Source organism: Psittacula echo (genome assembly GCF_963264785.1).
Source record: "Psittacula echo genome assembly, chromosome: 6".
NCBI classification, from domain to species: domain Eukaryota; kingdom Metazoa; phylum Chordata; class Aves; order Psittaciformes; family Psittacidae; genus Psittacula; species Psittacula echo.
The window spans coordinates 60,695,637-60,707,879 of NC_137743.1; the positions used below are offsets into that span (position 1 = coordinate 60,695,637).

The 12,243-nt window shown below is 44.0% G+C and overlaps 1 protein-coding gene across 1 annotated transcript in view; it reads left to right on the forward strand.

Annotated features, from left to right (window-relative positions):
- The window catches only part of LOC308223266 (dual specificity phosphatase 29-like), a gene marked incomplete at its 5' end in the record, with an annotated part of 35,379 nt that extends 23,865 nt beyond the window's left edge, over positions 1-11,514 (forward strand). Inside the window, 4 exon segments of the mRNA XM_080622021.1 lie at positions 8,146-8,162; positions 8,166-8,350; positions 9,466-9,686; positions 10,808-11,514. Coding sequence (XP_080478147.1) covers positions 8,146-8,162; positions 8,166-8,350; positions 9,466-9,686; positions 10,808-11,034 — 650 coding nt within the window. The 3' untranslated portion in view covers positions 11,035-11,514.
- Between the last annotated feature and the right edge of the window lie 729 nt (positions 11,515-12,243).

Consider the following 12,243-nt stretch of genomic DNA (forward strand, 5'->3'; position numbering starts at 1 on the left):
CACCCCCTGATGAGCAGCTCCTTGGTTTACCTGATACCCCAACACCGGGGAGGAGCAACAGGAAAATCACCGCCACTTTTATTTCTTCAAATTCAAGGTAAGAGCAAATAGTCATCAGAAACATAACCAAAAGTTTGCAAGGGAAAGTAAACCTCAGTTCTAGATTTTAATATCTTCTCTCAGTTGTTCTCATGCACCTCATCACTGGTCAATTCCTTTGAGACATACAATCATCCTACTTAAAATATGACTTAATTGAAAAACAAACTGTGATTTTAAAGTCAGCAATCAAAAAAAAAGAAAAAACACTAAAGAAAAACCAGTCCACTCTGCCCCAGCCAAGCTGAGAATGTCCCTTGAAATCTCCATGATTTGCTGGAAAAAAACTTCAGTGACAAAACAGATCTTCCACTGCAGAGTTTTGAAGTGATTTGGAGAAAACTCCAGGAACTCACCAACAAAGTTTTAAGTTGACAAGCAGGTATTCTTTACTGCAGCGCTGGGAGACATGGGGGATAGCTTCTCCAAGCGTGTCTCTCCCAGGCATCAACCAGGCTGTGATTATATAGTCCTTAAACATACATATTCATTAGATTACATACATTACATCATACTTTTTAGAGAATGCCTCCTGTATGCATACAAAAATGTGGTAGTGGGCTTTCGGACCCCTGGTGGTTATTTCTTCATCAGTTTGTTTTAGGATCATTGTCATATCAGTAACCACCAGGTGGTTCTGGCAAAGCCTATCTTAGTAATTTTCTCTATAGTGGCTAACAAAGCCTAACATTCTTGAGGTTACTTATTTACAACCGTATTCTTCAATCAACCCCATTCTTCAGAAGTCTTTTTGCACTTGATTCCACTGCAAAGAATTTGTACAGCTTTGTCAACCTCAGAAAGAGGTGTCTTTTTCATACGTACCCTTTCAAGCGAGGCAAGGCAAGGAGAGCATTTCACTGCTTATGTTAAAAGTGCAGGGGAAGACAGCTCGAAGACTGAGGATTATCAAAACCCCGTTACTCATGCCTTCAAATATTCTGAAATCTCACAAGCTTGACAGCATTTTCAATTTTGTATTGACAGCAGCAGTCAGACAAAAATAATTTGAGGAGTAAATCAAGAAGAACCCCCACCTATTTAATCCACAATCACACAAATCCATACTGCCTGCAGAATGGCAAGTGCTTTGGAGCCCCTTTTAATAGAAATATGTTAACATCCTTGTTTGTCTTTCCTGAAGCTTGCAAGATACCCCTTCCCCCCCTACCCTTCCCACACCGAGTCGGGTCTTTTTGACATAATTTGCATCAGAGCTGCTCATAACTCACTCCTATCGACAGCCTGTGACACAGATGAAATCTCGGCACAGCGCTGGCTGTGACAGCACTCACTGAACTGTTATCAATATCAAGGTCACTTTGTTTTTCTTGCTCTTGCTGGAGCTCGTCTGCCCTGAGGGCATGGGCTGCCCAAGAAAGTTTTCTGTCTAAGCTGCTCACAAGTCACAGCCTCTCTACTCCATTACTGGCGTTACATAAGATTAGAGTGAAGTTTCTACTATTAGAAGCAGTTAGCTGCGTGGTGATTGTGTGCTCTCCTGATATAGCATATAGCACAGTTATGGCTGCTGGCAGCAGGACTTAGAACTACAGTTATTTTTAATTCAGGGAGAAGCATGAGTGTAGTCGAGATGTATCACGAAAACCAGTATTTTTTCGGGGGGTGGGGGTGGGGGGTGTGTGTGGAGTTAATTCCTATCTGTGGCACCCTGGACAAGAGGGCCCCAAAAGGGAATTATCATCATCCTAGGCTTGACAGGTACTCACCGACGAGTTTGAAATTACGGTAGGAGCCTGTGGAGGGCAGCGCTGTCTTGCTGGGGATGGTGCATTGAATAGCTCAGAAATACCAGCTGCTAAGGTAATACTTTTTTTCTATCTCCTTTGAATCTGAAAGCTGCAGATGTAAAAGCGGTCGTCCTGCCACAGCCATGGCCTGTCGCTGCACGCAGGACTCCCCAGTTTTCCACCTACTGCCCCCATTTTTCAAGCATCCTTTCCTGAAGCTTTAACCCTGAGGCCTGTGCCTAATCTGTGTGGCTCTTAAATGGGGCAGTTTGAGGGTTGGGGAGGTAAGGTGGGAGTGAGGGGGCTGGAGGCAGCACAGAGGTTCTCCCCCCCTTAGAAAGATAGGGTCTTGGAAAATATGTGCAGATCCATTACATTGCAAAGGAAAGGAAATGCTCTTCAGGAGCACTCCCATGAGCTGCAATAACATGCTCTCCCCTCACCTGGGACATGCCTCACCATCACCGGCTCTTTCAGCTATCAGAACCCCTGGCTAAGGCTCGTTACCCTCACCTGCCCTCCCCTCTGACTGCTTCCATTCCTGAAACAGCCTTGCATGTTCCTGCCATCCTCAGATGCATGCAGCTCCCGTGGGGCAGCAGCAGGCTGCCTCTGCCCTGTAGCAGCTCCTCTAGCCCCACAGGCAGCTCTGTGTAAGGACTGTAGAGCTCACGGTGGAAGGATTCTTTTGCTCTCCAGCCCAGCTCAGGCTCCTCGCAAGCAGAAGTTGGTACCTTCCAGCTCAGTCTGGAGGAGTCAGAGGGCCCCATCATAAATGTACAAGGCCGGATGTGAACAGAGGTGTCAGGAGGGAGACCAAGCAGTGAAGAGGTGTGAGGACTCAGATATTCTCTCACCCAGTAAAACACGGCTGCCAGCATAGGGCAAGGGGCATCTGTGAGCTGAGCTGAGGGGGTAGCCACAGAGGAGGCATGCAGGGCTGCTCCCGCTCCTCCTCAACGCTGGGGTTAAAGAGAGGGCTGTGTTTTCCAGAGCACTCGATCTGGCATCTTTCCCGGGTAGTAAATTCTCTTAAAACCCGAACCAAACAGAGCTTTAATTGTACGTTCTGCTTTCCTCTTCACTCTGGAATAATGGCAATGGCATTAATACAGTGCTGCATTGAACATGTACCAGCACTGAGGCCGAGGGACCGATTCTGCTTTCCATTATTCAGGGGTTCTGCCTCTGGTGAGGCAGATCAGGGTTTAAACAGCGAGCAGGAGCAATGAACTTCTACTGTTCCCTGCTGTTTGAGTGTGGGCAAAATAAAAGGCCATAATATATGATGCAGTCAGCCAAGAAAGTAATATTGCTCTGCCATGTGCACGGTCTACACTGAGACAAGTCCAGGATCTCATTTCTAAATTCCCATAGGTGCCTCATTTAAACCATCAGCCATAACCTGCTTCTCATTTTCAATACCACTTGGTATTAGAGCTGCAGTGAACTGCTGGTGAGAGATTCTAATTCCTGCAAACAAGCCCCTGTAGGCTTGCAAGGAAAACAGAGAGTTCCCCTCTCGGTTGCCTGCTAGGTTCCCATCTGGCTGTTTTAACTTTGCTATTGCTTTTAAATGTGCCTGTTTCTGCACACGAGGCTTTCAGCTCTACCTCAAGAGACTCCTGGGTTCTCTTAGCATCGAATTCTGACCAAAATGTAGAGACACAGATTGGGTCTTCTTAATAAAAAGGAAGATCAGATTTCACATTATAGTATCGGAAAGATTAATTCCACTTACATGATCATTTCCTTGTGAACCACACTTCTTTCCATCTGGATTTTTCCATCAGGAGGACAAAGAGCCATAGTGTTAAGCACTACCTGGGACAAAAGAGCAAGGAGTGTAAAAGATAAGTGCAGAGATGCTTGCTGAGAGAAAAGATAAGAAAACCAGAGTAGATAGATAGCAATTTCAAATGCATCGAGAGGCTGCTGCTTTTTTTTTTTTTTCTTTCTTTTTCCACATTAATTATATTTTGATCTCATGCTTCAGCATTTTGAACCATTTAGTTTGTCAGGAAATTTAGGATATTTAACTGCAGGAGCTTTCTGTATCATGTTATTGTTAGCTGGTGTTTGTGTTATTGTAGTAACCACAGGTCCAGCCAAAATTAGTGCCCTGCTGTGCCCAAGGCTATCAATAATCTCATGTAAGACCTTGTTATTGAAAGACGCCTGTCCCTATCCAAGCTATCATTAGAACCACAAGCAGAGCTGTGCCAGCTAGGAAGGTGCTAGCAAAAGGGATAGAGGAAAGATGACTTGGAGCCTAACTAATGCCCTGCCACTGTCCCCTCTTCAGACAGTCATTAACTTCCCTATGGCCCAGTTCAGTCTTCAGCAGACAAGGTAACAAGCACAGCAAAATGGTGAGAGGCTTTGCACCTGATACAGAAGTGAAACTTAGGGCTAGGCAAACAGGTGGCTGCTCAGTCTGTGTTCATTTTTAGTTAAACAAAACATGTTTTTCTCAACCAGGAACAAGCCACTTGTTTTACTATTTTAATAGATTTTACACAATGCTGAAGTAAAATTCCAAAACAGAAGTAACCTTGAATACAAAACCAGAAATGGCCATTTTTGTTGAACTATTTCAAACCTACAATACTGGAGTGTTTGCTTTTTTCACAGAACTTTGCTGAGTTTTCTTTCACTGGAATCTGCAAATGCAAACAAATCTGTTAAATGCTTTAGCCAGTTGAAGTCAGTGGGGGTTGCGTGGTCGCTTCTTTTCTTCGCCAGAAAAATATTCAGTAGAAAACAGCAATTGTTTCCAGTGTAGGAAAAAAAGCCTTGCAGACTGTAGCATTCAAATGGTGGGTAATATCAGGAGACACAAAGCTTAACTAGGATGTTGCAGACAAGGTCTCAGAGTGGCACAGCTGCATGCAAACAAGGGTGTGGACTCACCCACAGCCCTTCCTACATGTTCCTGCTGCTCAGCAATGCCAGCACCCCAGTTGCCTGTGCCTCCAGCCTGGCTCTCATGCCCACCAGGGAAATCCAAGCCCCTGTGACTCAGGCTCCACACCTCAGACATGAGGCTGAGCAGGCCCTGCCCATTTGGGGTGCAGTTTGGGAACTGATGTGTAAGGACAGAGCTATTTGAAAGCTTGCGCTACCTTGTATTCTCCCAGGGAAGCAAAGAGGTTAATACATCTGGATTGCCCTTAAAATCCCTATCCAGTCTCAAATGCCTACTATAGGTAGAAGGCTTTATTTTATTGTTTTGTTTCCTGTTGTTTTAACAAGAAAAGAAAAAAAAAAAAAAAAAAAAAAGATGGAAAGAAACAGTCTAATGAGATGTTCTTTAGGTACTTCCAGGCTACAGTTTAAAATAAAAGTAATCCTATCCAACTTGCATGGTTGAGTTCTCTGCAGAAACATTACTGACCTTGTAATACAGAATTATTCCCCTCCCCCCAGTTACAGGGGCTCCTGCCCTCCTGCAGTCACTGGCTGTTTCCAACTAGAGCAGCTTCTGGGAGCCACCCGGAGGGAGAAGCTTAGAGAAATGTAATCAGTGGCAGCACTTTTGCTAGCTTTGCAGTATCTTACAGGAGAAGGGGGGCGGGGGGGGCTGGACACCTTCAGCAAAGTCCCTGGCCTTCAATTAAAAAACTCATATTACTTTCCTCATTAGTCCAATCATCTGGTATAGCTATTTCCAAGCTTACCCCAAAGGCCCGGCAGAGCAATTCTGTTTCAAAGCCAGTGCAATGCGGGACTGAGCGGTGTGCTTGGAAGGTGCTATGCTTCTTGGTGTTGACATGAGGAGCTCACTTGTCTGGCATTAGTCATGTGAAGCGAATGATGTTGACACACTTTTTGGAAAGAGGACTGCTGAATGAAAGGGAGCTCTGTTGCAAAGCACCTCCCTGGCTACAAAGGCTGGAGTTGCCTGCTAAGTTTCACCAGCACTAAAAGGACTCAATTCTTGGAGAACCTCCTCAAAGTCAGATCTTGAACAAAAGGCTTCACAATGTAATTCTCTCTTCTAATCATCCCTTTCCCTCACTCTGCTAATCATCTCCATTACTGTAACTAGCTGACAGGCTGCAACAGAAGTTTAAAGAAGCGGGGGCTAGGAGATCTGCAAGTTTAGTACCCGTCTGCTTATCTCCACAACTTCAGCCTTTAAACATCTGCAGCAATTGAGAGTCAACCACACTCCTTGAAAATGAGCCTGTGGTCTTATGAATCTCCTGATGTAGAAGCTGTATTTATTATCTTTTTCTTGGTTTCCTTTTACTGCTTCAGCTTAACGTTCTGTGTCGGTGAAAGTACAAACGGGTCATCATGACGATGCTGGCAGTAGCTCTTGAGCACAGTGCATGACTTCTGCTGCAAGGGAGTAAAACTTGTAGGGCAAGGCATAGTACCTTTTCCTGCGCTGTTCTTCATGCTGATCTGTGCTGGGATTGCACAACATACTGTTTTACCAAAGCCTTTGGTGTTATGTTACCTGCTCTGAAAAATTCGTAGGCTTTTACCCATATAGTCCTTTATACTTCCCTGCTGTTCTTTTCCTTCATCATTAAAAGTAAAACCAGTCAGGTTTTTTCCATCTCTCCCATCATTTTTATTGTGCTTTTCATATTTTCCTTATTAAGTAGTTACCCTAGGGAGACTTCCTTTTTACTGGAACATACAAAAAGCTATAAGTGCTCTTAACATTTCTGGGGAGGAGGAGGGAGAAGAAGGCAGAGGAAGCAAATTTAGGCTGAGGTCACAGAAATATATATGGTGTGTTCAGTAATATGCCTTGCATCATTTCTGCTTCTTTTTCCATAAGCAACAAGATATTTTCCTTTGCTCTCTGCCTATTCCCCAAATCAACATATGCCGTTAAAAATAAGGTACCTGGATGTTTGGAGCAACATCCATCTGGCAGCTGCTGCAGCTGGGCAGGGGTTGGACTAGATGACTTCTGAAGGTCCCATCTGCACTTATTCTCTAGAACTGCTGGGAAAATAAAGCCAAACTCTAGACGTAGGCATTCAGGCACTACAGTGAAAGCTGATGCCATGTCAGAATAAACTGGCCACTTCACTATGGGAAGAGTTCTATTATGGTCTTAATACCAACAAGCAACCAACCAAAGTTCATCAGTATTCTCTGGGGGGTGAGAACAGCAATTCAGGATAATGAGAAATGCTCGTAAAGTCTCAGGGAAGGGACCACTTAGACATCTTTGAACTCTTGCTCTTGACTGAAGCTCTGCTTTAGGCTGGACTGAGTAGCCCGAGCTTCCTGGGTCTAAACCAATAAACAACATTGCAAAAGGGATACCTGTCTTCTACTGCATGATCTACGTGGGAACAAAGCTGTATGGGGTCCTAGTTGGGATCTCAACAGGGCAAAAAAGCCAGAACTTTCAGCTCTATAATTTCCCAGAATTGAGATGCTCTTTTTTCTCACATCCCAGGTAAGGACCATAACCCTCATATGAGAGAAACAGCCTCTCTCTGGAGACAAATAGTATCACATTATTTATACAAAGTAGAACAGCTCCCGGAGGAGAGACTGAGACAGACAGATGCAAGCATACCAGTGTAGCTGAGTGTTCAGGGGTATTCACCTGAGAGACAGAAAAAACTAGTTCAAGTTTTGTCCATTTGTATATGTGCAGACACATATATAGATATGCATATATGCATGTGAAAATCCATTTATATGTATACATGTATGCATATATACCTGTTAAATACACCCCATAAATGAAAGAAAACTGTATGTACATACATTTGATATATGTATATATATATACACTATATGAATATATGTCTTACATACACATCATAAGATTTCCACCTTGGCTCTAGGAGCTTTGTCAGTATAAGTCAGTCCAATGGTTCATTCTTTCAAAAACTTCCAGTTTTAACTAACCAGATTCAAGTGTGCACAAATACTTTGGTAACTCTCCAACATGAAGTATTAGAGCTTTCCTGCACACACACATCAGGGCTATAGTAACAGAAATAATACCTGCACCTATGAGGTTCAGCCAGTGCTGCATTTTGGTGGCACAGGATGTTCTTTTTCAACAGCATTACTTGTCAAGAAATTAAATCATATTGTCTGCTGCTGCTGCTTTCTCAGGGGATGAATTACATGCCTGTAGAGTCCTACCACAGAGTCAGGCCTGCTCTCTAGATGCTTTTAGCAACACCTGCAGGCCCTGCTACACACACTAGTTAGAATAATGTAATGCTATTTGGAGGGTAATTGGCAGGACTACTTTCTAGGGAATAATATTTCTGTATGGAAATCTCCTCTTAATTCATTTCAGAAAAGCTGTCTCTGATATAGCCCAAGTGCGTGCAAGAGAGCAGCCAGATGCTTCACACCAGAGACTCTTCATCTACAACAAGCAGTGCAGGGAGCACTTCCTATGAAACACCAGTGCTATCAGACCTCCAGCGGCTCTTTTGGTTTAGAGGAGGGTCTGATAATCATGTGGACCAAGTCTGGCCGAACATTTACCTAGGAGATGCGTAAGAACCTATGGTCCTATTGTTGAACCTATTGGTCCCTGGGAGAGGGAGGAAGGGGTATGGTACATTGGAGAGCAGCTTTTGGGTCTGCAGTAATGTTTTTGCTGTGCAGGCTTCCAAAACTGGTAACAGAAGGAGTTTGGATGTCATGAAAAACATGACATACAAAATGGTGTCATACTCACCGTGTGTCTGAATTGGGTTTTCCATATTCTTTGTACTGCAGGGGATTTGGCAGGTTAAGAATTGTTTGTATTCTAGACAAAAGTCTCAAAGAACCCATCTCAAATTGGTGTAAACTCTGAAATGGAAATCTACCCTGAAAACTGTGCTCTAAGATAGCAGATGAGGATAGTAGCCCCTACATTTAAATAGGAGTAGCAGGATCAGGAGCCAGATGGAAGAGAACTTAAAGGAATTATATTATAGGGATTTTTCCAGTTGAAACCCAAACTTTCTTTCAAAGATGGTAAAACTGAAAATATCAAACAGGAATTCTCATGCAAATACCTTATTCTTGAGACAACTGCCATTTATTGCCATTTGTTTCTATTTGGATTGCTGCAGATTACATAGCTCATCAGCTCATTTTTCCCAACTCCCCCTCCTCATGAATTCATTACTTGAAGATCACAGTTTTGTGAAATAACTTTAGTCCCAGTTCATGTTGGGCAGGGGAGAGAACCTGGCTGGTAACCATGATGTGATGCAGCCACTTCATTTCTGAACCAGAAATGAGGTGTCTGCTGCATCTGTTCTCACCCTTGTGATCCATGCACACTATGAATGAGAGATTAGAACTTGCTAAACAACTGTTTGAAGGAAAATCTCAATCACTTTATACGTTAAGCCATGTTCCCAGGAATTACCTGCTGGGAGGCATTTTCTTAACTAACAGTATCCCACTGGCAAGTCCGTGCTCTTGCTTCTCTCCACAACACCATACCGTGTTTTTCAAGTGCGAAGCACTATGGGCTTCTCAAAATCTGCTGCTCCGTGAGCAAGATGCAGTTCCTGTATCCTTCCCCAGGGGGAGCAGGCACTAACTTTAAACCATGCTATGTTAGCAGGATGTTAGGAGTGTTGCCAACGAGCTCTTCGCGTCTTTTAAACAGGTGGGCTGCTAGGAGCAAAACTACTCTTCAGAGCCTCAACATTACTCATATCCTTAATGCAGCAGATGGGCCATATAACATCAACACAGGAGCCAAATATTATGAAGATCTGCAAATAGAGTACTATGGAATAGAAGCATTTGATGATCCTTCCTTTAATTTAAGTATCTTCTTCTACGATGCTGCCAATTTCATCAGCAAAGCCTTAAACACCTCAGGAGGTAAGAGGGAGGCAAAGAAGCTTTGGGAGGAAGTTTCAACACGAGCCAAATGGCATCTCAGTGCAGTAACAGGCAGCCAGCAAAGCTCAGATTCAGACCGCAGTTCAGGACTATACAAGCAGGACCGCTGCGTGCAGGGTGGGAGAAGGGCACCTGTGCCACGCACTGCAGAGAAGGTGGCCATGGCCAGGCCCTGGAGAACTGGGGAAGGCTGGCTGCCCCAAGCCCAGCATGACGGGAGGAAGTAAGAGGCAAGGGCAGAGGTTATGGCACTGTGGGTGCTCCCCCACCTGCCGTATTCCTGCAGGAACTGGCAGGATCCGTGTGCCTCCACATGCACCTCGCACCCTGGCAGGGGCTTCAGCCTGGCCCTACATAATGCAGCCCTGCACTTGCTCCTGATGCACTCAGGTGGGAGCAGTGGCACTCAGATGGGAGCAGCAGCACTTCAGCGCTGGCTTAAATGCTTCACATGCTTAAGTGCTTCACAGAATTGGAGCTTTATTCAGGCTGTCTATTAAACTAGAGAAGCAGCAGCAGTTAATGAACTAAGTCAAAAACTACGAGCCTGACTCGCAGCCTGCTGAATTTTTGTCAGCAGAGTTTGGATTATGGCTTAGTTATCATAATTTCCATTTGTTCCAGAGTTTGCTCCGGCTCTGACTGGCTGCGAGATCTGCTGCTTTCACTAGAGTGCTTTATTAAATCCCCAGTTATAGCTCACACTGGGCTGCTGAGATACAGTAAATTATGAGCCCGTTTTTACAGGCAGACTATCCTACAGAGTTTATGGGACTTGTCAGTGATCACAGCCAGGGCTGGGCCAAAATTTTCTACCCACACTGTTGGAGTTTTTTTTCCCCCACAGAAAACTGCACTAACAAGTTTAGTCACGGAAAGCTTCTCCTTCCACAGAAAATTTCAGCTATTTTAATCTGAGGCCTAAATTAGATGTATGAGGTCAGTATGAATTGCCTAAGATGTATGGCAAGATCTTATGCTAATCCTCCCTGAGTATCCGCTAATTGTCACTGTTGTTTTCCGGTGTTTCTAGTGCTTTTTGTCCTCGCTTTAGAAATGCTAAAGGCCACTCACCTGCTCTGCCTCTTTTGTTTTGGCAGGTAAGGTGTTTGTTCATTGTGCCATGGGGGTGAGCCGCTCAGCATCTTTAGTGCTTGCCTTCTTAATGATCCATGAAAACATGACAATCGTGGATGCTCTGAAAACAGTGAGTGCTCACAGAGACATCTGCCCAAATCCAGGGTTCCTCAGCCAGCTCCGGGACTTGGACATTAAACTAAACGAAGAGAGGAACGGAACCAGAGCATCTGCTACCAAAGAGCTGTAAGAGAGCATTGCTGAGAGGACAAATGTTACTGGAGTTTCCTGTATTTCTTTTTAATGAATTGCATCTGTAAATTGAGGATGAAAGTTTATGATACACCAGAATGCATGTTATTATTGAAAGTAGATTTTACTTGATCTGTCCATTTTGCAAAGCCTTCCAAGATTATACTTACGATTGGCTGTGTATTACATCCTTCACTCTCCACCTTAAAACATTGCTCTCTGCTGTTAAAAAAAAAAAAAAAAAAGGAGAAAGAAAAAGATATCAGGTTCCACTTCAGAAATAGCTGTGTTTCAGCAACTAGTAAAGCTCATGTCATTTTATGAAGTGTTAGGCTATTTGAGGTGAAAGATGCCATATTATTTATGCTATGATAATGCTTAGAAGTTTTCTTCTGAATGAGCCCCCCAACCCTTCGCTCCCCATATCTAAGATGGTTGGTATTTTCAGACTTGAGTCTGGTACTGCTTAGTTCTTGCTTTTACAATCGGTGGAGCCCCCGAGTTAGTGGTAAGAGGCTGTTTAAAGGCAGAGCAGCTGGGAAACAACACAATCCACTTTAAGAAATTATTCTAGGTCTCTCTAGAGTCTTTTTCCTTTGACTGTTCATCAGTTTGGGTTTGGGGGTTTTTTTGGTTTTTGGTTTTTTCTTCTTCCATGAAAATGCCTTTTTTTGAGGAACCATTCAAATATTGCTCATCTTTCCTGGTAAAAATCATCCAGGAGATGGGGATGTTGTGGAAAATGCATCCAAAGACAAAGAAGGTGGGTTCCCAGCTGAGGCTCCAAACAGATGCATGGGCAGTGGGAGTGGGTGCAGAAAAGCATTTGACAACAAGTTTGAATCTAGCCCAGATTTGTCTGACAGTCCAACATTATAAAACTTGGGATTTTCTTTCCCCAGAATAAAGGTCATTAACATTGCAACATCGTGTTCTGTGGCGTTTGCTTTTGTGAGGGGACTCAAGTGAAAACTGAAGGGACACAGAAATGGCAAGGGAGGTGCTGACAGGCATCAGGCTTTCATCTTTGTGTCTCTGGGCCACCATAAAAGCACTCAATAGCTACTGTCATCTGATGGATCAGTGCTGCCTGGAAATTATGTGAAGCACATCTGGCTCTCGGTTCCCAGTGGACAAACACTCGCAGCACAAAGGCAACTGAGGGATTGCAGTTGTTTGCATTCCTAGTACCAAATTCAGGAATGCA